The following is a 26216-nucleotide window of genomic DNA, read 5'->3' as shown; positions in this document are numbered from 1 at the left end:
TGATTTATCGACATATGTTGTAGACGTCAGTGATGGTTGTATAAAGATAATTTACCTGTTATGTCTATTACAATTAGACACCTAGCTTGTGGGGGCATTGGTTCATTCTCTGGGTGGCTGTAAGGTGTACTTGTTTAAAACCCTGTATGAAGAGATGTCACTTCGAGCTTAACTTTTATAGCTACTTAACCAGATATGTTCTAGGGTTCTATTCAATCCATATCGTGGAAGTTCAGTGTAATTTAAAGGCAATGTTCCCGCGTCAGCGGAGACTACATTCACGGTAAACGCTGCATGTCGGCTCAATTGAAAATTACCTTTACTGCTGCCAACACTGCTTTACCTTTTTTAAATGTTTTAATATAAATTCAACCTTGCCTCCTGATAGGTCCAGACTTCTTAAATTGATAGTTCACAAATGCCTAGCCCCTCCCTACTGGTTTCCACTTTACCTTCCGCTAGACCAAAATCGGAATCCTCACAGCTCTCCAAGTGCATATGACAGGGTTACTGAAGACTCCTTTGTGCTTGCATAGCTAATCCTATTAAAAACAAAAAATATACTATTTGGATGAGGTGTTTCTCTGGAACTAGTTTGTAGATTCACACGTACCATTGTGTTCAATCTGAACAGGAATACAGGTTCCACAGCCAAATTCACCTGCAGACTAGAGGGCAAATGACAAGGACACTTGTTCCCAGTTAAGATGATCCATGAGTTTTATTGCAGCAGGCACTTTACAATGAAATCCCCCACCCACCAATTAATTGAATTCAAAGAATCTGTCTCTTTATATTAAATGTACTTTTGTCTGTACAAAACTGACAATGAGAATAACGTAAATCTAAATATTCAACACTGTGAGCCAAAGGACATACTCGCAAGCTCACACAACACACACACACACACACACACAGGTATAAAGGTACCGTTGGTACCAAGTAACAGTTGATGCACAGCCTTTTACCTGCCATGTTCATGTCATTAGGGAAACTCTTTTCCTTCCCCCACCCTCAAAGAAACATGCTGATACTTATGAATATTAGAAAGAAATGCAATGGCGAAAGAACGACAAACTCGTGATTAGGTAAAAATGATAATCCTATACATGAACAAATATCAATTTCCTTAGTTACAGCTAAATATTTTCTAACAGAAAATAATGTTCCCTTTGTTTTTTTTTGTCTTTAACTTATGTAGTGTAAGGGTTTTTATTCTCAGGAAGAAATGTATTGTGGTAATAAGCTACTTTCCCTTATACAGAAGGCAGTCAATCCTCTTGTCAGTGGTCATGCAGGAGATGCTCCATGTGATAAAGCACGTCCCCTCAAACTGTCTTTCGGGCGGTCAGAACTCTTACGATTGACCCTAAGCCCCCAACTGCGAAAGCCTGAGGGGAAGAGACAAATGAACAAATATCATACACACATGATAGATTAGGTCAGGGATGGGCAACTTTGATGGGGGTGGGTGCCACATCTGAATTCATGAGGGGCCACAGTTGCTCGTGGGTGTGCATACCCCCCCTCCCCCCAATCACATTGTGAGAAACTTTTTAGCAGCACCCCTCTTGACAGCTGAGAGAAAATGTTGCCGTTTTAAAGCCAGTTTGCCGGAGAGACAATTTAGCAAATTTATAACAAGTTTCATGCAATTCAAATATTGTAATGGGGTGAAGGGGAAAATGTGCTGTTTTATAGCTAATTTTCTGCAATTCTACACATTTTGCTATACAGTGGAGAGAAATGTTCACTGTTTTTAATGTATCTGAGTGAGACTGACTAACAAAATCAATTGGGGCTCCCAGGGCCAGTAATTCAACCAAGATGGCTAGCCGCTAGACCAATCCAAAGACGTTTTGCTGATTGAGTGAAACTGCTGATGCACAACTAAACTTCAAAATTGCACTTCAAGTATTATACTATTACAAGTTGCCCCCCTTCCTAAAAAAAAAAAAAAAAGTCAGAGGGCCACCAGTTACCCACCCCTGTATTAGGTGGCTTAGAGTTTAAAGTTCAGAGAGCTTTCACACCTTTTCGTGCCACTGTAGGAGAATGGCACTGCTATTGTCAGAGGGCTTCTCAAAGCCTCTATATATGTACTTCATAAGCAGGTCCACCCCGCTTCTGTCTAGCGACTTGACAGCTGGCTCGATATCACTGGACTTGAATGACGTCAACACTCTCAGCACTATTGCCAGAGCCCTTTCCTGAAAGACAGAGCAAGACAGCGAGAGAGAAGGGAGAGAGCATGTTAAAGGAAGTTATTTACAACTGCAGATTGCCACGAGAGAGGCAACATTTTATGGATACTTGCTAAGCCTCTCCTGCCATGTTACGGATGCCACATTGCTTGCTTAGTGAGTACCACTTCCACCTGATTCGGCTCATGCCTGGCTTGAACTCGGGACCGCCCTACTTGACAACATTCCAATGGTTTGAGCCACAAGGAAAAGTACCAATTGGATGGCTCCAGCAGCAACATTTCAAGCTAGCTGTGGAGTGAGCTTATGGTATGTTCTTAACTCTGTAATACTAGTATTCTAGACCAATGCCAATATTGACAAAAGGAGCTCCCCACAAAGTTACATGATGCAAGAGTACAATTTCAGATTTGATGCACATCTTGGCCCATTACCTTTATTGCTGGATTCTTAGTGTTGACAGGAGGGTTCCGGAGAGCAATGTGAAAAGCTGTCATCATGTCGCCTGTGCACTACAGTCGGTTAAGGAATTTAATACTTCCTATTGCCATATCCTAAATAGGTTTAAGGGGCAGGAACACAATGCATTGCCACAAGCAAATGTTTTTCCACCAACAAACAGACCGATATCAGGGAGGGTTTTGATGGCAGCATCCAATGTGAGATCTCTTTCCTGAGGGCACACAGTGTGTGGTGAAATCTGAATGTATTGCACTGTTTTTAAAATGATATAAACTGCCTTAATGTTGCTGTACCCCTGGAAGAATAGCTGCTGTCTTGGCAGCTAATGGGGATCCATAATAAAATACAAATACCTTAGGCTGCATTTACACAGCCAGCTCAATTATTATATTTTTCCTGGAATTGGTCTTTCGTCAGATCTTTTTCAGAGCTGATCTGATTGGTCAAAAGATCAGTTGGGCTGCCTTTGTAAAACGCAGGCATAGAGGTGTCCGATCACACACAGCCAGTTCCATCTCACCTGACCAGACCAACCATATTCCCTTCAAATGGAGCAGGATGACGCAGAGCGATGAATAGCTATACCACTAGACAAGGTGGTGGGGGGAGGGTATATATATTTAAGCAAATCCTGACCTGAATGCGTCTCACTCGAAATAAGGCCCTTAAGGGGGGCCATGTTGACCCTACTGACACTGATACTCCTGCCTCACCCAAATCAAATGGCTCAGTGATTCCCCCATCGATACTAGAGCAACTGCTTGTACTTTGCATGCTAGTTATAGCCAACTATGTTTGACGTAACTACCGAGCTAACAAAAAGTTAGGACATCCAAGAGTGTCGGGTTTAGATAGCTCTGGAGGGCGCCCTGGTCTGGACCAGAGTTAAGGACGGTTCAGCCAGGGATATCCTCCATTGGCTAGTTAGCCAACAACCTAAAACGACACATTTACACAACATCAACTAAGCTAACTTGCAAGATACATTTGTCAGTACGAACACAAAATCAACTGTTGAACATTTGGGTTTTTGAATGAAAAACAAAATCGCCGAGGCTATCTGATAGCTAAATGTGCTAGCTTGCTAGTTAACATGGGGGGCATGCGCATGAACGTAAAGGATATTGCCTGATGAGGTTGTCTATCTCCGCGCCGTCGGGTCCTTGATTGTCGACAGCCTCATCGTGATCATCCACGAATTTGTTCTCATCAAATTCATCTATGTCGAGTTTCCTGAATCGCGACGAAAGAGTGTTTTTCGCCATCGGAGCCACTTCGCTGGAGGAAACAGTAGCTAGCAAGCCAGCGAGCTAGTCCTCCACGGCGCTGTTGTTGAGTTGATGCGAGCGTAGTACAGTGTACTTGCCCTGTCGGTGCTATTGCTAGCAACCACAGTCTACGCAGATGTGACAATTTAACGGTGTTTTGATTGTAATTTATCTGCCAGTGTTACACAATCATTACTTTTCAACCAAATATCTAGCTAACTAGTTTGACACGCGATAGTGTTGTTGTCAGAATCATTTTCACCTACGTGAAGCCAGCAGCATAAACTGTCACTTCCGGGTCAAATATTAGAAAAATCCTTCACAATAGGTGTGCTGCCCTGAAACCAAATCAAATTGTATTGGCACATACACATGGTTAGCAGATGTTAATGCGAGTGTAGCGAAAAGCTTGCTTTGGAGTTCCGACCATGCAGTAATAACAAGTAACAAGTAATCTAACAATTTCACAACAACCTAACAATTTCACAACAACCTAGACAATTATTGGAAATAAAATATAAATGCCAAAAAAAGCAGTACGGTTTACAGTACATCACTGTCATTATATATTATTCTAGTTATCAAACTCAATACATTTGTAAAAAAACGATGTGATTTTTTTTTGTTTCAGTCCATTGGCCTTTCTGCCGCTTATATTCCTCTCATAGAGAATGATAGAGGCCTCTAGTGTCCAAAAGGCTATGTTATCAAGGGCAGTGTAACGGATGTGAAACGGCTAGCTTAGTTAGCGGTGGTGCACGCTAAATAGCGTTTCAATCGGTGACGTCACTTGCTCTGAGACCTTGAAGTAGGTGGCTTTTGTGGAGCGATGGGTAACGATGCTTCGAGGGTGACTGTTGTTGATGTGTGCAGAGGGTCACTGGTTTGCGCCCGGGTATGGGCGAGGGGACGGTCTTAAGTTATACTGTTACAGCAGCACCATTGAGGGCTTCCACCATTTTAATGTAGTCAGCTGGGTGGGACTAAAGGCGTCCGAAGGCTTCCCAGCCGAAACAATTTGGGAGAGTTTGAGACTATTTTGAGGAAGTGTATACTGACTACGGCGTCTCAAAATGGACAAACAGTACTATTGCCGCTTTTTCTCGTTTTTCAAGCGATGCTCTTTTAAGGCAGTATGCGAGCACACTCGTTCGGTTCGGCTAGCCGAGTTTGGCTAGGCACCAGTTGACCTGAAGCATGCTGACACCTTTACAACTTAATTGGCTGATCCCTCCTGGTGACCATGTTAGAGTCATGTCCAACAGGGTCATCGGGAGGGATCAGCCAATCGTGAAGAAGAAAATGTACCACTTCAAAATGGAGATTGTCTCAACGGCGCTGCCTATCCTGTCACAGACGCTACAGTATAGTAGCACAGATACAAAGATGAATCCTCTATTTATCTCTATGATTCCTGTAGTTCAATGGATGCTTTTGCTCTGGTTGGCTGTGAAGTTGAGGGATGGGGCTGTTGGGAAAATGTAGCATAAATTACCACTCTCAAATTCATATACTGCATTTTAAGATCAACTACATTAGTCTGACTGTGCAGAATCAATGATCTACAGATCATCTTGCAATCCAAACAGATTATTTTACATGTACTGATAGACAGAAATATAGGTCTATGGATGCAAGGACAGACCAACAGTCAAAAGAAAGGTGACAACCAAAACATGAAAAGTGGAGTAAAACAACCGTAGCCTATACTTTTTGTTATTACTAGGGTAAGACAGGACTGAAAATGTTTAGTTAAATTCTTCAAGAACCAATATTAGAGGAGCCACGTGTAACCTCATGTTTGAGGGGATACATCTGAGCAAGGTGCTGTGTAGATTCACTAATGTTCACATAATGAGTTGAGGTGCTAAAATATTTGTTTTATAAACTGGGGGATTCGAGCACTGAATGCTAATTGGCTGAAAGCCATGGTATATCAGACAGTGTACTATGACAAAAAGTACTATTTACTGTTCTAATTACATTGATAAAAACCCCACCGTTTATAATATAATAAGGCACTTCTGGGGTTTTGGTATACGGCCAATTTACCATGGCTAAGGGCTGTATCCGTGTTGCGTTGTGCATAAGAACAGCCCTTAGCCATAGTATATTGGCCATATACTCTAATAAACTTATCCTCTGCAGCAGAGGTAACTCTGGGTCTTCCTTTCCTGTGGCGTTCCTCATGAGAGCCAGTTTCATCGTAGCGCTTGATGGTTTTTGTGATGGTTTTTGTGACTGCACTTGAAGAAACTAAAAGTTCTTAAAACTTTCTGGATTGACTGACCTTCATGTCTTAAAGTAATGATGGACTGTCATTTATTATTTATTATTATTTATTATTATTTATTATCAGCTTATTTGAGCTGTTCTTGCCATAATATGGACTTGGTCTTTTACCAAATAGGGCTATCTTCTGTATACCACTCCTACCTTGTCACAACACATCTGATTGGCTCAAACACATTAAGAAGGAAAGAAATTCCACAAATGAACATTTAACAAGGCACACCTATTAATTGAAATGCATTCCAGGTGACTACCTCATGAAGCTGGTTGAGAGAATGCCAAGAGTGTGCAAAGCTGTCATCAAGGCAAAGGGTGGCTACTTTGAAGAATCTAAAGTAGATTTAGATTTGTTTTACACTTTTTTGGTTACTACATGATTCCATATGTGTTATTTCATAGTTTTGATGTCTTCACTATTATTCTGCATTGTAGAAAATAGTAAAAATAAAGAAAAACCCTTGAATGAGTAGATGTGTCCAAACTTTTGACTGGTATTGCATATATATATACATGTATGATCCCACTCTCTGAGGAGCTACCTGGATTACTTACATTTCAAGTTATTTAGCAGAGGCTCTTATGCAGAGTGATTTACAGTAGTGAGCCCATCCATGTTCATACATTTCTTTCATACTGAACCCCCATGGCAATCAAACCCACAACCCTGGTGTTGCAAGCGCCATACTCTACCAACTGAGCCACACTGTCTAGTGTCATCCTACTCTCTGAGGATTCAGAGCCTAAGCAGGGTATTTAAGTTTTCAAATGACGTATTCCCACTCCTTCGGTAATTTGAAAACTTAAACACACCTGCAATCAGTGTGACTCAGTTGGTAGAGCATGGCGCTTGCAACGCCAGGGTTGTGGGTTCGATTGCCACGGGGCCTCAGTATGAAAGAAATGTATGGACTCACTACTGTAAATCACACAAGATAATTGACTTGCTAAATAACTTGAAACATAAGTAATCAAGGTAGCTCCTCAGATGTGAGATATTTTATATCCCAGAAATATTTCAGGTACAGAAACAATGATGTAGATCTTTCTTGACTTCTTTTCAACTTGTGCAGTGCCGTTTCACACGATCGCTATAGATGACACAAAGTTCACTTTCTTCACATTAAGAATTTCTGGGTCCTGCTGGTGATTCACTTCAAGAGACCTTCAGAGATAATCTTTCTACCCTTTTGATAGCCTCCTCATATGGAAACTCTCTCAACTGCCCTGATTTTGGCAAAACCAGTCTCTTTCACCCTACTCGGGCATTCCAGGGATGTCACCTCATGTTCTCCACCACAGTTACAACACTTTGCTCCTTGTCGATTTGGAGCAGCTCCGTGCTCAGGCCAATTTCATTAAACATGCTGAGAGTATGTTATGGAGTACCACAGTGTGTTATTTGACAGACAACCCTATGGTTAATTTTCTGTCTAAACATTTGTTGGTTATTATATAGCTATTTATGTGTGAGATATTTATTTAATGATGTTTGAATGTTCACAGTGAATAAAGCTTGAATGTTCACTCTGAATATTAACCAATTATAATAACACATTTGAAAAATGTTATGCATTCAACATACTCTAAATTATTGCTAAATGTGTATCAAGTGGTAGCAATATTTCAATTATTTTGTTTTCACCCCCCCCAAAAAAAACATCATTAACTATTGCAATACTATTTACTGTACAACGAAACTGTCAAAACAGATGTCCATCACTTATCCTACTAAGTTAATTTTTCCTGGGAGATTTTATTTTGAAACCGGAAATCTAAATGATACCAGTTCTTGTCAGGATTACGAAGATTCTGATTGGTCGATAATAACCCGGTAGATGTTCCTAACTGGCCCCTCAACTTCCTTTTTGGTGAGCCATCAGCGACGACGATGGTAAGCAATAATCGACAATAAATCAATCTAACACAATCCTCCATCATCCAGACAATTTGTATATAGTAACATTTATAAAATAGTTGGCACTAATCTCTGGGCTTCGCGTGATTATTTTTTGATTGAGTCCGCCTTCGTATTCGTTGATTAGAATGTCCTGCACGTTCAGAATCCAGTGGTACTTTTTTGGGGCTAACCCCTCAGATGGTCAGGTTTACATTAGTACTACGAGAGACAGACAAATTAATGACATCGACTGTCAACTAGGTAACTTTTATCTCACATAGTGTAGTTAGTTGGCAATTTTAAGTATTTATTAGTCGCTAGGTAGACCATCTTGCAAATATGTTGTCTGGTGCGAAGTATTTTGAGGCATTGACATAATTAGGCACTTGTCAGATTTAAGTTTTCTTTTGGGTATGTATGTTAGTGCTACAAATGTGAGGGCTGCATTTCAAGGTTCAGGGTTTGGGCATCTTGCCTGAACCATTCTCAATCGTAATTTAAGTAGCCTAGGACACGGTCGTCATTTATAGGAGGCCATGGCTGTGTGTTTTGGTTTTCCCTCTAGGGTGAACATTGTCATACACTTGACTCCGATAAATTACAATGTTTTCTTTATTCGTTCTTTTACCAGGTAAGTTGACTGAGAACACGTTCTCATTTACAGCAACGACCTGGAGAATAGTTACAGGGGGAGAGGAGGGGGATAATGAGCCCATTGTAAACTGGGGATTATTAGGTGACCATGATGGTTTAAGGCCTGATTGGGAATTTAGCCAGAACACCGGGGTTAATACCCCTACTCTCACGATAAGTGCCATGGGATCTTTAATCCTGTTAGATCTGTATGATTAGGCAGATTGCAAAATATTCCATGTTAGTTTGAAGTTATCAGTAAAGAACTACCTTCCTAATTAATGATTTGTTGATCAATGATTTTTTTCAGGCTAAAATCAAGGCTCGAGACTTGCGGGGCAAGAAGAAGGAGGAGCTCCTTAAACAGCTTGAAGACCTCAAGGTGGAACTATCTCAGCTCCGTGTTGCCAAGGTTACGGGTGGTGCTGCATCCAAACTGTCCAAGATGTGAGTATTGTTTAGAATCACTTGCGCTTGCTAACAGTTCATTTTACCTTTCCTCCCACAATGTTTTGCAGACAGGTCATATGCAGAAGTGTCTAGTGGCATCATTACAAGCAGACATTAGGCATTGAATGTAAACACAACTGCACCCTTTTGAGCATTCCCTCACCTTTGGACAACAATGTCAGGAGTTTAGAGGAATGCTCACAGATGTTAATTACTGTGTCCAATTCACCACGCTTGACGTCTATGGGTTCTCAATGCACACATTTCTGAGAGGGTGCACGTAGGCTAGGTGAGATCACAACCGCGCACTTTTACAGGATCATTATCCGCTCAACCCTCGAACCAATTACTGGCCCAAGGCCCTTAACCACTAGGCTACCTGCCGCTCCTGGTAGAACCTGAACTCTCAGGTAATGAACTGTATGTTGTTGACCTGGTTCTGTGTTTCCTGATAGTGATCAAACTTAAGCTTAGAAGTGTTTAGCGACGCATCTTCCTATAATGTCCAAATATGTCACATGCGTTTCCCAAAACTCTGCGTAGAGAATGTTCACTAAGTAGGTAATTGAAGCATGTGTCGATACTGTTAGGATCGAAAGGAAGGCAGTGCTGCTCTCAGATCAGCGTTCTCTATTAAAAAATTCTTACCTAACATAAGTAGTCGTACACACTACTGACAACGGATCAGCTCCTAGAGAGACTGTCACCTGTGGCTACAAATATTGAGGTGTTTTATTCTGTTGTCGCCTCTATTGCATTAAATCTTAATTCTCACATCATTGTGCATGTTGTTACACAGGAAGTATATTGAGGCAAAATGACTAGGCCACAACAGCTAAATAGAACTAAATTGTATTTGATTGTTATTGAAATATGGAGGCATATGTAGCCTGTTGACCTTAGAATGAAGTAATCTCGAGAAGCTTGGCCCTGAAGGTTTTTCAACAACCTTCATTTGAGCATTTTAAAGTGAACTTTAAAATGTATTTTATGACATGGGTGAAAGTTGATTGAATTTATTCCCGGTACGGGACCTCCTGTGTACACATGCTTAATCATAGAATTACATATACAGTGAACAGAAATATAAGCGCAATGTGTAAAGTATTGGTCCCATGTTTCATGAGCTGAAATAAAAGATCCCAGAAATGTTCCATACACACACTAATATTATTTCTCAAATTTTGTGCAGAAATGTGTTTACATCCTTGTTAGTGAACATTTCTCCTTTGCCAAGATAATCCATCCATCTATGTGTGATATGTGTGGCATATCAAGAATCTTGATTAAACAGCATGATCATTATACCTTGTGCTGGGGACAATAAAAGACTACTCTAAAATGTGCTGTTTTGTTACACAACACAATGCCACAGATGTCTCAAGTAGAGGTCGACTGATTATGATTTTTCAACGCCGATACCGATTATTGGAGGACCAAAAAAGCAGATTAATCGGCCGATTTAATTTTTTGTTGTTGTAATAATGACAATTACAACAATACTGAATGAACACTTATTTTAACTTAATATAATAAATCAATAAAATCAATTTAGCCTCAAGTAAATAATGAAACATGTTCAATTTGGTTTAAATAATGCAAAAACAAAGTGTTGAAGAAGAAAGTAAAAGTGCAATATGTGACATATAAGAAAGCTAATGTTTCAGTTCCTTGCTCAGAACATGAGAACATATGAAAGCTGGTGGTTCCTCTTTAACATGAGTCTTCAATATTCCCAGGTAAGAAGTTTTAGGTTGTAGTTATTATAGGAATTATAGGACTATTTCCCTCTCTACCATTTGTATTTCATTAACCTTTGACTATTGGATGTTCTTATTTTTATTTATTTATTTCACCTTTATTTAACCAGGTAGGCAAGTTGAGAACAAGGGGAACAACTACTAGAAGGCTCAGAGCGAGTGACGTTTGAAACGCTATTAGCGTGCGCTAACTAGCTAGCCATTTCACTTCGGTTACACCAGCCTCATCTCGGGAGTTGATAGGTTTGAAGTCATAAACAGCGCAATGCTTGATGCACAACGAAGAGCTGCTGGCAAAACGCACTAAAGTGCTGTTTGAATGAATGTTTACACGCCTGCTTCTGCCTACCACCGCTCAGTCAGATGCTTGTATGCTCAATCAGATTATATGCAACACAGGACACGCTAGATAATATCTAGTAATATCATCAACCATGTGTAGTTAACTAGTGATTATGATTGATTGTTTTTTATAAGACAAGTTTAATGTTAGCTAGCAACTTACCTTGGCTTACTGCATTCGCGTAACAGGCAGGCTCCTTGTGGAGTGCAATGAGAGAGAGGCAGGTCGTTATTGGGTTGGACTAGTTAACTGTAAGGTTGCAAGATTGGATGCCCCGAGCTGACAAGGTGAAAATCTGTCGTACTGCCCCTGAACAAGGCAGTTAACCCACCGTTCCTAGGCTGTCATTGAAAATAAGAATGTGTTCTTAACTGACTTGCCTAGTTAAATAAAGGTATAAAAAATAGGCAAATCGGAGCCCAAAAATACAGATTTCCGATTGTTATGAAAACTTGAAATCGGCCCTAATTATTCGCCCATTCCGATTAATCGGTCGACCTCTAGTCTCAAGTTTTGAGGGAGTTTGCAAATGGCATGTTGACTGCAGGAATGTCCACCAAAGCTGTTGCCAGATAATTGAATGTTAATTTCTCTGCCATAAGCCTTCTCCAATGTCATTTTAGAGAATTTGGCAGTACGTCTCACAACCGCAGGCCATGTGTATCCACACCAGCCCAGGACCTCCACTTCTGGCTTCTTCACCTGCAGGATCATCTGAAACCAGCCACCTGGACACCTGATGAAACTGAAGTATTTCTGCACGAACTGTCAGAAACCGTATCAAGGAAGCTTACCTCACCAAGGTGGCCTAATTGCAGTTTGGCGTCGTAACTAACTTCAGTGGACAAATGCTCACCTTCAATGGCCACTGGCATGCTGGAGAAGTGTGCTCTTCACAGATGAATCCCGGTTTCAACTGTACTGGACTGATGTCAGACAGCGTTTATGGCGTTGTGTGGGAGAGCAGTTTGCTGTTGTGAACGAGATCCTGAGGCCCATTGTCGTGCCATTCATCCAACGCCATCACTTCATGTTTCCGCATGATCATGCACGGCCCCATGTTGCAAGTATCTGTACACAACTTCTGGAAGCTTGAATTCCCAGGGTTTCCATGGCCTTTATACTTACCAGACATGTCACCCATTGAGCAGGTTTGGGAGGCTCTGGATTGATGTGTATGACAGTGTGTTCCAGTTCCTGCCAATACAGCCATTGAAGAGGTGGACAACCTTCCACAGGCCACAATTATTTTTTTCTATATAGAATCCCTATTAATTCAATAGGATTTCTGTGTGCCTAGTCTTAAAAGATTTGTAATTTTAAAGCTGCAATATGTAACTTTTTGGGTTACCTGACCAAATTGACATAATGTATTATAGATCTGTCAATCTCATTGAAAGCAAATCTAAGAAGCGGTAAATATGTTCTATGTGTGCTGTTTCTATTATTCCCGTTCTTGGGGTTTGTTTTTGCATCTTTACTTTGGGTTTTGTGCACCAGCTTCAAACAGCTGAAAATACAATGTTTTGGGAAAATATATTTCACAGTAGTTTAGATGGTACAATGATTCTCTACGCGATACTTACTTGTTTGTGTGACAAACTGAAACTATAATTTTAGGAAACAGGAAATGGCATTGTTTTCTGCAGTGCATCTAACTTTTAAAAATTAATGACCCTTTTATTGTGGCATGAACACAACCAGTCATGATGTTTTCATCTGATTATCAAACGATCATGTGAAAGGGCTCCTTTTCTAGGCTACCTGCCTACGTTCATACACTCAACATATTACCAGCCTCCAAACAGTGGTGAATGGAAACAGACATCTTATTCAAAACACCACAAAGTGTCATAACATTTGGCAATTGTCATTAGGTTAGCATTTATGCATCCACTGCTGTTCGTGCGCATCTCTGTTTGCCATTCATCTCTGCCTTGGCAAAAATGTCTGTTCTGGTCGAACCACATCGCATTTTGGAATGTAGGCTATACCACCCGTTCAAGTTCATTCACAAATGTTTCATGGTGTTATAGACTACAGTTTTCTTGACATTTTGTTTTGTGATAGGCTCATGTTTTACTGGTACAGCGTACCGGACCGTAGCACCTTTCACCCCTGCTTATGAGGGAAAATCATAACCAGATCATGGCCAGATCGGCACACCCCTCGTGAAACATGTTCAACTTGAATGTACTACACATTGTTTGACATTTGATATATGGCAGAAAAGCAATTGTACATTTCCCTACATCTTATCGGCACAATTTGAAAGATAGAATTAAAACGTTGTAAATAGCAATATGTCATTAGTTGCCATGATCAGCATTGCAGATATTGAGATTAGTGAGATTCAAGAATTTTCTTTCACACAGCATCTGCGCATATGGATGTGTTAGCTTCACGCTCTTACAGTATGGGAGCCACAGGAGAAGTCGATTTATCGTGCTTTAACGCTCTGTTGTGGAAATTGACCACCTATGCTGTTTACTTTTTGCATCTACGTCATATTGCGGAGTCTACCTTTTTAAGTTGTTTTAAATAATATGTTGAAAGTGCAATGTTTCATGTAATTTCACTTATTCCCACCTTTTTATTTCAGCCGTGTCGTTCGGAAGTCCATTGCCAGAGTCCTGACAGTTGTCAACCAGACCCAGAAGGAGAACCTGAGGAAATTCTACAAGGTAGGCCTTTTATTTAAAACTTTGTTGCTGGCTTCATAGATTTAAGTTATAGGATGTTATAGTATAGAATCACAGTATCTATGCGTCATGATGGTACAGTATCCTGAGGTCACTAGCAATACTGAGCTCTAATTGTCTTCACGTATTTGGTGCATCAGTGTTAGATTCTTTTGCTGAATCATGATGTGGAGTTGGTGCTTGAAAGTGGAGTTTTCGCTAGTTGAAATCCAGCCACATGTGCCTAAATAGGGCTGTTTGCGGTGACCGTATTACCGCCACACCGGCAGTCATGAAGGCAGTCAAATTCCACATGACCTTTTAGTCATGGTAATAAGGCTTCTCCATGCTTTGATGCTGCTGATGGTCATTAGTAGCCTACCAAACTTGCTAACTGCCTGGTACTCAGTGCTCTACTGTCCCTCTAATCACTCTGACATCAATGCAAATGTGATTGAAAATCTAATCAAACACTTCATGACAGCTCCTGTTGTGCAACATTTCTATAGGCTATGCAATTGCTTGTGAAAACAGAGTTTTGATGGCCTCCCATCAGCTTTTTATAGGTTAGGCCTAATATATTTATTTCCCAACTTTCCTAATATTAAACACATTATATTTACAACAGGAGTATAGTCTACCTGTCTGGCATGAAAATGAACCACGGGGAAAAGCATCCTCCATTGGCTATTTAAGTGCATAGATGACGTGTATTTTTTCCAGCTGCCCTGTTTCGATACAGGTGCATGATAATTGTCCATTCTAAATCAAATACATTTTCACACGTATATGTAAAGACAAAATTAAATCAAGAGTAGTTTGATGGGTGACAATATTAGCCTATCACTTGTGAATTATATATCACTTGTGATTGGTGCGTAGTGTAAGAAACATACTTTTTTTGCGACTTTTTCTAATCACACCTCAGGCCTATATTACAACTAAAGTGGCCAAATAACTTCTTAAAATTAAGCACATCCGCTTTACAATGTGTGTAGAGCCTAACTGGCATACATAAGCAGCGGGTGAGTTTCAAGTTTGGGGAAGATAATTTTCACCATTAAAATGCACCTTTATAATAAAAGCAATACATGCATAATTGCATTTGCGGTCACTTTTGATAATGGTGTTTTTCCACTAATGGACCATTCGCGCTTATAGCCTACTACGATGTGTGCATTGCTGCTCTTATAATGTGAATAAATAAACTATTAGGGTATCAACATTTTTAAGCTAAACGTTCTCATCTGTTGGGTCAGCCACATTGCATAAAACATTTTTTTGATGCTAGTGGTTGTATTCATTTGGGATCTATCGCATCCCACAATTGTCCCAGACTATGTTTGGAATATTTATTTCTCGCACAAAATAGAATAGGTCAACTTTTGTACTATGGGGGATAGTCGATTTACATAGGCTAGTGCTTTTGGTGTTCATTAGGCCTACCCATCTTGTTGGCTGTAAATTTGGACAGTTCTTCCAATATCTTCAATATGCACCTCGGAATTGCATAAGGACACGTGCAGTTGCGTCCCCGACTGTAGCCTTTGAGAAAGACCTGATCATGTGATGGAGAGCCATGTGAGTGCGAGGTGATGGGCACAACAACGCTGCACCTGGGGAGAAGGGCTTCTACGTCCACTGGTCGCAAAAGGCATGGATTTTTTTGGGGGGGGTGCATTACGGCCACACAAAGGGGATGCCGCCATGAAATTCTAAGCATTATGAAGTGCTTGTCAAATTGTGAATGAGAGACTGATGTAGTGTGTACAGCCTGCGCACAAAAAAACAAAGCAGAGCTCATGCCTTTCAAGTGAGTTTTTTTTCAAATCCTCATTAGTTGCATCAAGCAGCCTTACAATGGATTAAAAATCAAACATATAGTCCAACGTTTGTAGAACAACTAAAGGTAAATCAATAACACTTAAGCATATAGGAATACCTATTTCTTTGTTAACCGCTCAACACAGAATAGCCGCATGTGCGCTCTCTCTCAAAGCATTTGGAGAAAATATAATTTATATTTTATTCAGCTTTGTCTATTTGTGTTCTTGATACTATAAAATAATGCCACGGAATACGAAGCAAAATTTGTCTGCTAAATGAACTAGTGTAACCCACAGCCATTTGGCATTGCCAGATCAGGACCTAATATAAGGACAACAGAGTATGCTATTATGTTCTTCTGAAATGGACTACATTTTATTCATATCATGCTTCTTTAGACCTGTCTAAAATAAAAAATGTGATTTATTGTGAAGGTGTAGGCTATATTAAATGGATTTATTAGACTTTTTAAATGTCGATGTTCCAAAGGTCTACATCAGTGGCTTGAAGGCTGTGTGTTTGTTAGTTAACGGTCAATTACTGTGAGACCGACAGTTATTTTCTTGACAATCATTGGCTGACGCAATTATGTGACCGCCACATCCCTAGCCCCAAGGAGTAAAGCTAGCGTTGGATTTGGTTATGGGTTCCAAGACTAGGGGGTCATTTGCAGAATGGCACATACTGCCTGCGTCAGGCACTGCGTTGCTGAATCTCAAACCAGCCCCTCGCCCCTGCCAACTCACTTAGAGGGTACTCCGTTGTCACATGTTGCTGACGAGACTTCAAGTGCCGAGGGGATAAAATAAACCCATCAACTTCGGGACATGCTTGTGACTTGAATGATGCAGTTTGTGTTCCATTTTTAAATAACAAAACAAGGGTGAAATTCTAATTAACAAGTTCCCCCAGTCGTTTTAAATGTTATAAACTGCAGTTAAACATTTTAATTTGGGGGGTGTGTCAAGCCTTCAGATGCAAACAGTTGCATGTGGCATATAATTAATTATACACTCCTCTCCATTATTTTTTAAATAGTTGTGCGTGTTGGGAAGACGTTCTGAAGCTGTCAAACTGGCTATTGGTGGGTCTTATTAGCCCCTACACCTTGAATAATGTTCACTCCCTCAGCTTTGGTACACTTGTGCATATGGTGGAAGAGCATGTGAATATGCAAATGGAGGGCAGAGGGGAAGGGACTGTTTTTGAGATTTATTAGCTTTGAACTAGTAGTTACCAGGTTTGAAGAGCTGGATATGATTTGGTGAACTGATTCCAAAATCAGCTGTTGTGGATCCTTGTGTTCTGACATAAAGCTTAATATTTCTAGAAAATCTCGAAGAACAGTAGTTGAGCTTGCTTTCTGGAATGCCCCCATTCTGTATTTTTTTCCCACACATAGTCAAATGTATTTGTAATTACCTGAAATAAACCACCTGTAGATAATTCTTCTACCTGTAAATAATTATTTCTGGCCTTACATTTTGGAACACATGTCATGGTCAGTTGTACCTAACAAATACTTGAATCCCTGATATCATGGAAATTGGAATAGTGCATTGAATGAAATTGGAATCTTTACACTTTTTTTTGTTTCTTTTGCAGGGTAAGAAGTACAAGCCCCTGGATCTGAGGCCCAGGAAGACCCGTGCCATTCGCAGGCGGCTGAACAAACATGAGGAGAGTCGGATGACCAAAAAGATGCAGAGGAAATCACGCTTGTACACTATTCGCAAGTTCGCTGTCAAGGCTTGAGTCTGTACCTTTTTTTGTATTGAAAATAAATGACCTTTCCCAGGAAAAAAGATAATGTTGTCTTGTAAGTGTTTGAATTAAATCTGTCAGAATCCCCAGGGAACAGCTTTTTTTTTAACAGTATTTTTTTTTTTAACAATTGGAACGCGGTACACCGTTTTAAGATGTGACCAACAAAATAACAAGGGAAACAACATGGGGGAAATGATCAAATATAATGCTGTGACCTCATTCCCTCCCCTGTGACATGTGCACTCTCCATTCTTCATCATTGATCTTAAACTATGATGGATTGGTGTATAAAAGTTGACTATGATCTTACCCAGAAACCTTTTGTCACTACTCCTAAGTTGGGCTTTGCATGGTCAATCAAGGCTAAATGCCTGTCTTCCGTCTGAGCCATACAGCATTTACTGTGATAAGGCCTCTGCAAAAGTCAAGGCATTTATACCTCTTGCCTTTGCATAGCAGAGCTGTTGTCAAGGATGTGAGTTTGTGTTTATACTGGACCTCCCGCCTCCACCTACCGTCAACCAATCATGTCAATGCAGAGCTATATGGCGCCCTCCGCATTGTTACAGTATTTGGGCAGCGCACAACGATGCAGTACGGAGTTCAATTTTGCCTCTGCCAGCTTCTGGAGGCTCCGCAATTGCCTCACATCCTCCATACGGCGCCTTCGACCACACTTTCAAATCAAGCATAAATTGGCTTTTAGGTTAAATATTTCCCATATAGAGTTTAGGTAGGAGTAGGTCCTGACCTTTGGTTTCGCTGAGTCGTCACCAGATGGTGCTCTAGGTTCGCGTGTAATGGACACTTCAAGTCAACTATATGTCATGGAGTCAATCATGAATAGGCTTTTAATCTATTTTGGCAAACTATATTTATTCTTTACTAAATCAACCAAAACCCGCGTTATTTATTCATGTGAATTGATTAATTACCATGTTTTGCAGCAAAAAAAAAAAAATGTAGACAGTGTTCGCAGTCTCTCTAGGCCAGAGTAGACCACCGTGTGTTTAAAAAATAAAAATTGGGGAAACGTCTAGCTAGGCATGTAATAAATTACAGAGACATCTAAAATGTACAACTCTTAACAGGGCTCTTTGCATTGGTTGGAGCGCTTGTCAATCATATTGCCCATTGTCTCGTTGGTGCGACGGATAGTAGAACTCGAGCTGGTTGTAAGCGCGAGAAAGCAGTTGTGGCAGCAGAACCAGTGATGGGTGCACTGATCTCAAGTGCTGTTTAGTTGGAATTGTTCAAACTTTTACGTGGGGAGTTGAAATAACATGAAGTGTGAACTTGGAACTATGTTAAGGTCAACGATGTTGGAATTACTTTTGTTTTCATTGACAGCTGGGTTATATCGTGCTGCACCGCGCGCCTCCAACAACAATGAACAACTGTCTGTATCAAAGCAACCTGCCATGTCCGAAATCACACTCGGGCAGCTCGGCACTACCATGCCAAACTATTTACCCGAGGACAATGTGAGGTTGTCCACAATTTCAGCGCTCTCCCCAGTTTTTTCCGCGACCACATCGGCAAACAGGATTACAGGTAAAACCACTAAATCTTCCCAAACAAACAAGTTGACCCGAACAGCAAAGACCACCATAAGTGAGTCCATATCGGAGTCCTCAGTAAAAAACAATGATGGTACAGTTGACATAACGCCGATAATTTACACAGGAATATTTCGAACTACAACACCAACTGCTTCGACAATTTCTCCATCGAGGACTCCCGAAACAAAGACACATTCTTCGTCCACCTCTCAGCCTTTACCTGTCCCCACCACTGACACGCAACAAAGTAAGTCTCTGCTCTACCCATTTTTGGAAATTGAAATGCAGTACGATGTTGACCTTTCATTTAGAAACCAGATTATTTTCATGTCCAAACACCGCGTAGCGTGAAATAAAAATGTATTTGAAAATGAAACGAGGCAGAGCACTGTCACTGCCATTTGTCTCAAGACACATGACCCTTTTCCAGTTACACGACAAGTCAGAAAAGGCGATGGGAAATGTAATGTTAAGTGCCTAATTGTCCTTTTATCCACTCTAGTCTACTTAGTTTTTTGTTTTGTTTATGCATAACGTTACATGTGTATAGCTGTAATGCATTATAGGTGATGTCTGTACCATGTTTCAACTCAATCTGAGTGGTCCTCAATGCTTAATTTTTTTATCTGTATTTTGTATCATTGTGGAGTGACAATTAAATACAATTTTCTAACTCTACATCCAGTTTGTTCATTGTTTCAACTAGCCCAGTGTGACTACTGACTGACGTCCACTGTAATAGGGTCATTCATTGTAGCATCAACCAATGACTGTGTGTGTGTGTGTGTGTGTGTGTGTGTGTGTGTATATGACACCATCAACAGATATTTTGCATTAATTGTGTGGTAGACAGTTTTCCTGTTTCATGGAAACTCATTGAATGTCCATCAGGCCAGGGTTTTGTCCCAGCCCTGCTCTAACACATTCCACGAATCATCTGCACACATCAGGGTCTTGAGTTACAGGTTTTGGGAAAAGAAAACTGAGCAAAACTACTATTGAATCGGTTAATTCTGATATGAATCCAATAGATTTTTATTGTGAATGTCATTGTCTTGCCAGATGTATACACCCCTACTCAACACAGTAACTCATACATCACACTCTACAGGTACAGTTGAAGTCGGAAGTTTACTTACACTTAGGTTGTCATTAAAACTAGTTTTTCAACCACTCTACAAATGTCTTGTTACCAAACTATAGTTTTGACAAGTCGGTTAGGACATCTACTTTGTGCATGGCACAAGTCATTTTTCAAACAATTGTTTAGACAGATTATTTCACTTATAATTCACTGTATCACAATTCCATTGGGTCAGAAATGTGCATACACTAAGTTGACTGTGCCTTTAAACAGCTTGGAAAATTCTAGAAAATTAGGTCATGGCTTTAGAAGCATCTGATAGACCAATTGACATAATTTGAGTCAATTGGAGGTGTACCTGTGGATGTATTTCAAGGCCTACCTTCAAACTCAGTTCCTCTTTGCTTTGATATCATGGGAAAATCCAAAGAAATCAGCTAAGACCTCAGAAAAAAAATTGTAGACCTCCACAAGTCTGGTTCATCCTTGGGAGCAATTTCTAAACACCTGAAAGTACCACGTCATACGTCATACTTCTCAGGAAGAAGACGCTTTCTGTCTCCTAGAGATGAATGTACTTTGGTGCGAAAAGTGCAAATCAATCCCAGAGCAACAGCAAAGGACCTTGTGAAGATGCTGGAGGAAACAGGTACAAAGGTATTTATATCCACAGTAAAACGAGTCCTATATCGACATAACCTGAAAGGCCGCTCAGCAAGGAAGAAGCCACTGCTTCAAAACCGCCATTAAAAAGCCAGACTATGGTTTGCAACTGCACATGGTGACAAAGATCATACTTTTTGGAGAAATGTCCTCTGGTCTGATGAAACAAAACTCGAACTGTTTGGCCATAATGACCATCGTTATGTTTGGAGGAAAAGGGGGGAGGCTTGCATGCCCAAAGAACACCATCCCAACCGTGAAGCACAGAGGTGGTAGCATCATGTTGTGGGTGTGCTTTGCTGCAGGAGGGACTGGTGCACTTCACAAAATAGATGGCATCATGAGGGGGGGGGGGGGGAAATTATGTAGATATATTGAAGCAACATCTCAAGACATCAGTCAGGAAGTTAAAGCTTGGAAGCAAATGGGTCTTCCAAATGGACAATGACCCCAAGCCTACTTCCAAAGTTGTGGCAAAATGGCTTAAGGACCACAAAGTCAAGGTATTGGAGTGGCCATCACAAACCCTGACCTCAATCCTATAGAAAGTTGTGGGCAGAACTGAAAAGCGTGTGCGAGCAAGGAGGCCGACAAACCTGACTCGGTTACACCAGCTCTGTCAGGAGGAATGGCCCAAAATTCACCCAACTTATTGTGGGAAGCTTGTGGAAGGCTACCCAAAATGTTTGACCCAAGTTAAACAATTTAAAGGCAATGCTACCAAATACTAATTGAGTGTATGTAAACTTCTGACCCACTGGGAATGTGATTAAATAAATAATAGCTGAAATAAATAACTACTATTATTCTGACATTTCACATTCTTCAAATAAAGTGGCGATCCTAACTGACCTAAGTCAGGGAATTTTTTACAAGGAATAAAAATCAGGAATTGTGAAAAACTGATTTTAAATGTATTTGGCTAAGGTGTATGTAAACTTCCGACTTCAACTGTATATGTATCCTGTCGGGAGTGTTTTGGCCTAAAGATGTGTCAGATGTTTCTGGCTACCTTTGTTTTTGTGTAGTTTTGTGTTAATAAAGTAACATTGGGAGGAAGTCATCGATGATTGAAAATGGATATCATTGCAGGTCTGTGGGAGTGACATGAACATTAACTAATATGCCTGTGATCTTCATGTGTGGAGTGAGATTGCAAGTCACAGCGTGGGTGACATTGCACGTGCCCTGCTTCACATTCAGAGATCCCTATCCTTTCTTCCCATGCTTCGGCACAGCTCAGGGCAGCTGAAAGGGTCCGGTTTCTCTGCACCTGGTTGGATAGCATCCCCAATGCTCCCCATAGACCCTGCCAAGCCCTGATGGAACATTGTGGGTTGGCACTGATTTATTTTGTGCTAATGGGTTTGTGATGGCAAGGATTGCAGACTCCTAGATCCAGGAGATGTTTGTCACAGTGCTGCCTGTCAGCCCATGTTGCCCCTCTGTGGTCTCCCCCTAGTTCAGAAATATTGAATCAGTTTTGTCTGATTGTGTGGTCTTTTAACTCGTCTCACTGTCAAATTCTGCTTATTATTTTGTAATACATTTTCTTTTTCAGACAGTTTTCTTTTTCAAATGTCTACTGATAGAACAGAGATGCCTTGAGAGGGTGAGGTTAGAAGCAGTGTAAGTTATTCTAGTTCTAGGCATACTATTTGATGATTGCATTAAATAATCGTGGAAGCTCATATTAGAGTAACTCTCATGACAAGTTTTACTGTGCTTTATTGGTTGCGTGAGGAGTGGATTTCGTTTGGCGAAAAAGAGTACTCCCGCGAACACAGTATTACCTTCTCATGTTGTTTATTGTGTCTACGTTTCATTCAAGATATGGTTGGAGTTGCTTTTGTGTTACAGTAGATGGACTACCACTGCAGCTACGGGTGGATTTATTTTCCCTGGTATTTGATTTGTTCCCTTTCCCATGCACAGGGACACAATAGGCAGTAACTAGAGGGCTACTGTAATGGGGCTGTATTTGATCGATAGCCAAGCCTTCAGGGCGTCCTGTCCAGATGAAAAGCATCTGACCGTGTCGCTGTTATCACACCACAGATATGCCACATTCAGTTGTACCGAGTAGATAGAGGCTACAGAGAGGCAGTGCCAATGGTCACCATAACAACAAAAACAAGAATCCCAAACAGTTTCCAATTGGCTCATTCACCCCCCCCCCCCTCTTATTCCCCAGGTTGTTGCTTTAAATGAGAATGTGTTCTCAGTCAACCTGGTAAAATAAGAGTTAAATAAAAATAAACGAGGTGACATTGCTGAATCTGCCGTGATGTCGCACAGATGCAGTAAGATGACGTTTCCCCTCGCTCTACCTAGACGTTGGGAAGCCATTCGATGTGCCTTACTTGAAAAGGCTCCATGGTAGTCGCTGACCCTGACCACCCGTTACACTAGCATTGGTTGCTTGGTCAAACTTCCCTCGACCTGCAGCCAGGCTGTAGAGTAGACCCTTGGACAGCCCTCTTGCCATAAACACACTGAACTGCTGAGAGAAACCCATTTGTCTACTGTGCCTGTCTTCTTGTCCACCATTATGTTTATCTGTCCTTTTCAGTTTATGAACGCTGTATATTCTGTTTGACATTATGTGCTCGGTTTGTTTAAACTATTACTGTGAGAAGAATGATCTCCTTTAGGATATTCATCTACTGTATTTTACTCTTAAATAAGCAGTGTGGTGACAAACGGAAAACGTGTCTTCTTAGGGTCAGAAATTGTGCTGAACCAGAGGATTTGTTCTCTCGGAGAAGAATGCTATCCAATTTTGTGACGCTGTGAATCCGTGGGAATATGTAATGGTTCTACCGGCTGTAAAATGAGCTTAGAGCGGCCAGTTGGCCAGGGATGACCTCAGCAGAGGTCTGCGTGTAAGACAGCAGCGTTGCTCTTCAAGCATCTCCTGGCAGCCCCTCTGGCAGGTCCCCCTTAATGAGCTTCGCAGGTCAGGAGAAAGTGTAGTGCGCCGTTCAAGCTCCCCAGCTGGAAAGTTGGTGGACACAGCAGCAGTGTCTTGTACAGCACAAGACTGTTTTGCTTCTCAGATAAAAACATTTCTGTGTGGGGCTGTGGGTGTCTGCAGTATACAGTCTCCCTTGTTCTCCCTGATATGTCTGTGCTGAGTGCCCTGTGGGCTTTGTGTATCTTCATGTCTATTGTGAAAAGTGATAACAGAAGTTCCATTCTTGCATAATGTCAACAATTTAATCCATATTCTCAACATATTTTTGACTTGCGTGCTTAAGAGTTCAAGAGCTCGAGATGCAAGACAAATTCCTGAATCCAGTAAGAACAATAAAGTGACCTAAACCACACTGAGCTGGATTGGAGATTCTCTGCTCTGTCTGTAAGGGTCACGTGAGATGTAAGCTGTGAGGGGGATCATGAAAGTGTCGGGCAATGCAAGGTGACAGTGGCACAGCAAACTCCGGGGGTCAGCGGCTCTGCTGCCAGGAGCGTGGACATGTCTCACACTCTCTGACTGCTCAGGCTGGTTGCGTAACTCCTGTCAAATTCTATTGGAATGTAGAACCACTGGTCAAAGAGTACTTTGCACAACAAAGCCAATGTTTCTTTTGATCAGGGGGCACAAGGGAACACTTTGAGAGGAACCAGGCTTTGGAGTGTGGGAGGCACAGTTAGTTCTGACCTCTTTCTCCTTTGTCCTATTCATGCAGTCACTCTCTTACGTAACACTGGGAAGCCACTAGGCCTCCTCATGAACGTTCCCAGGCCACCACCTGAACTGCCAGCCTACTGCTTCAGTGACTGCTGTGCTGTCCCTGGATGTACTAATGTACAGTGCCTTGCGAAAGTATTCGGCCCCCTTGAACTTTGCGTCCTTTTGCCACATTTCAGGCTTCAAACATAAAGACATAAAACTGTATTTTTTTGTGAAGAATCAACAACAAGTGGGACACAATCATGAAGTGGAACGACATTTATTGGATATTTCAAACTTTTTTAACAAATCAAAAACTGAAAAATTGGGCGTGCAAAATTATTCAGCCCCCTTAAGTTAATACTTTGTAGCGCCACCTTTTGCTGCGATTACAGCTGTAAGTCACTTGGGGTATGTCTCTATCAGTTTTGCACATCGAGAGACTGAAATTTTTTCCCATTCCTCCTTGCAAAACAGCTCGAGCTCAGTGAGGTTGGATGGAGAGCATTTGTGAACAGCAGTTTTCAGTTCTTTCCACAGATTCTCGATTGGATTCAGGTCTGGACTTTGACTTGGCCATTCTAACACCTGGATATGTTTATTTTTGAACCATTCCATTGTAGATTTTGCTTTATGTTTTGGATCATTGTCTTGTTGGAAGACAAATCTCCGTCCCAGTCTCAGGTCTTTTGCAGACTCCATCAGGTTTTCTTCCAGAATGGTCCTGTATTTGGCTCCATCCATCTTCCCATCAATTTTAACCATCTTCCCTGTCCCTGCTGAAGAAAAGCAGGCCCAAACCATGATGCTGCCACCACCATGTTTGACAGTGGAGATGGTGTGTTCAGGGTGATGAGCTGTGTTGCTTTTACGCCAAACATAACGTTTTGCATTGTTGCCAAAAAGTTCAATTTTGGTTTCATCTGACCAGAGCACCTTCTTCCACATGTTTGGTGTGTCTCCCAGGTGGCTTGTGGCAAACTTTAAACAATACTTTTTATGGATATCTTTAAGAAATGGCTTTCTTCTTGCCACTCTTCTATAAAGGCCAGATTTGTGCAATATACGACTGATTGTTGTCCTATGGACAGAGTCTCCCACCTCAGCTGTAGATCTCTGCAGTTCATCCAGAGTGATCTTGGGCCTCTTGGCTGCATCTCTGTTCAGTCTTCTCCTTGTATGAGCTGAAAGTTTAGAGGGACGGCCAGGTCTTGGTAGATTTGCAGTGGTCTGATACTCCATCCATTTCAATATTATCGCTTGCACAGTGCTCCTTGGGATGTTTAAAGCTTGGGAAATATTTTTGTATCCAAATCCGGCTTTAAACTTCTTCACAACAGTATCTCGGACCTGCCTGGTGTGTTTCTTGTTCTTCATGATGCTCTCTGCGCTTTTAACGGACCTCTGAGACTATCACAGTGCAGGTGCATTTATACGGAGACTTGATTACACACAGGTGGATTGTATTTATCATCATTAGTCATTTAGGTCAACATTGGATCATTCAGAGATCCTCACTGAACTTCTGGAGAGAGTTTGCTGCACTGAAAGTAAAGGGGCTGAATAATTTTGCACGCCCAATTTTTCAGTTTTTGATTTGTTAAAAAAGTTTGAAATATCCAATAAATGTCGTTCCACTTCATGATT

The 26216-nt window shown here is 41.1% G+C and overlaps 3 protein-coding genes across 5 annotated transcripts in view; 2 read left to right on the top strand and 1 right to left on the bottom strand.

Moving 5' to 3' along the window:
• Window positions 1-697: 697 nt before the first annotated feature.
• On the bottom strand, window positions 698-4230 carry arpc5l (actin related protein 2/3 complex subunit 5 like). The gene is given in 4 exon segments (NM_001165172.1): window positions 698-1391; window positions 2034-2210; window positions 2639-2711; window positions 3792-4230. Coding segments are annotated over 4 exon segments (453 nt in total). The 5' UTR covers window positions 3932-4230; the 3' UTR covers window positions 698-1328.
• A 3791-nt stretch (window positions 4231-8021) lies between these two features.
• Window positions 8022-17627, top strand: LOC110523244 (60S ribosomal protein L35). The gene is made up of 4 exons (XM_021601767.1): window positions 8022-8117; window positions 9067-9203; window positions 13912-13993; window positions 17423-17627. The coding sequence occupies exons 1-4, from the start codon at window positions 8115-8117 to the stop codon at window positions 17570-17572; spliced, it is 372 nt and encodes a 123-aa protein (XP_021457442.1). The 5' UTR covers window positions 8022-8114; the 3' UTR covers window positions 17573-17627.
• Window positions 17628-17663: 36 nt separating this feature from the next.
• Window positions 17664-26216, top strand: part of si:dkey-220k22.1 (multiple epidermal growth factor-like domains protein 9) — an 80326-nt gene continuing 71773 nt past the window's right edge. The window contains exons 1-2 of one of the 3 annotated variants that reach the window (XM_021601765.2): window positions 17664-19138; window positions 19271-19393. In XM_021601765.2, coding sequence (XP_021457440.2) covers window positions 18868-19138; window positions 19271-19393 — 394 coding nt within the window. In that variant the 5' untranslated portion in view covers window positions 17664-18867. Of the gene's footprint in view, window positions 19394-26216 lie in introns of all 3 variants that reach the window. The other 2 variants (XM_021601766.2, XM_036976836.1) reach the window with 2 other exon arrangements.

The sequence above is a fragment of the Oncorhynchus mykiss genome, chromosome 5 (assembly GCF_013265735.2).
Source record: "Oncorhynchus mykiss isolate Arlee chromosome 5, USDA_OmykA_1.1, whole genome shotgun sequence".
In the NCBI taxonomy this organism is placed as follows: domain Eukaryota; kingdom Metazoa; phylum Chordata; class Actinopteri; order Salmoniformes; family Salmonidae; genus Oncorhynchus; species Oncorhynchus mykiss.
The sequence above is the reverse complement of the archived record's forward strand: the minus strand, read 5'-3'. Positions and strand labels throughout refer to the sequence as shown.

Bases quoted from the DNA above. Each gene is read 5' to 3' on its own strand.
- LOC110523244 (XM_021601767.1), top strand. The intron at 9,204-13,911 runs GTGAGTATTGTT...TTTTTATTTCAG, and splicing joins GCATCCAAACTGTCCAAGAT to CCGTGTCGTTCGGAAGTCCA. The intron at 13,994-17,422 runs GTAGGCCTTTTA...TTTCTTTTGCAG, and splicing joins ACCTGAGGAAATTCTACAAG to GGTAAGAAGTACAAGCCCCT.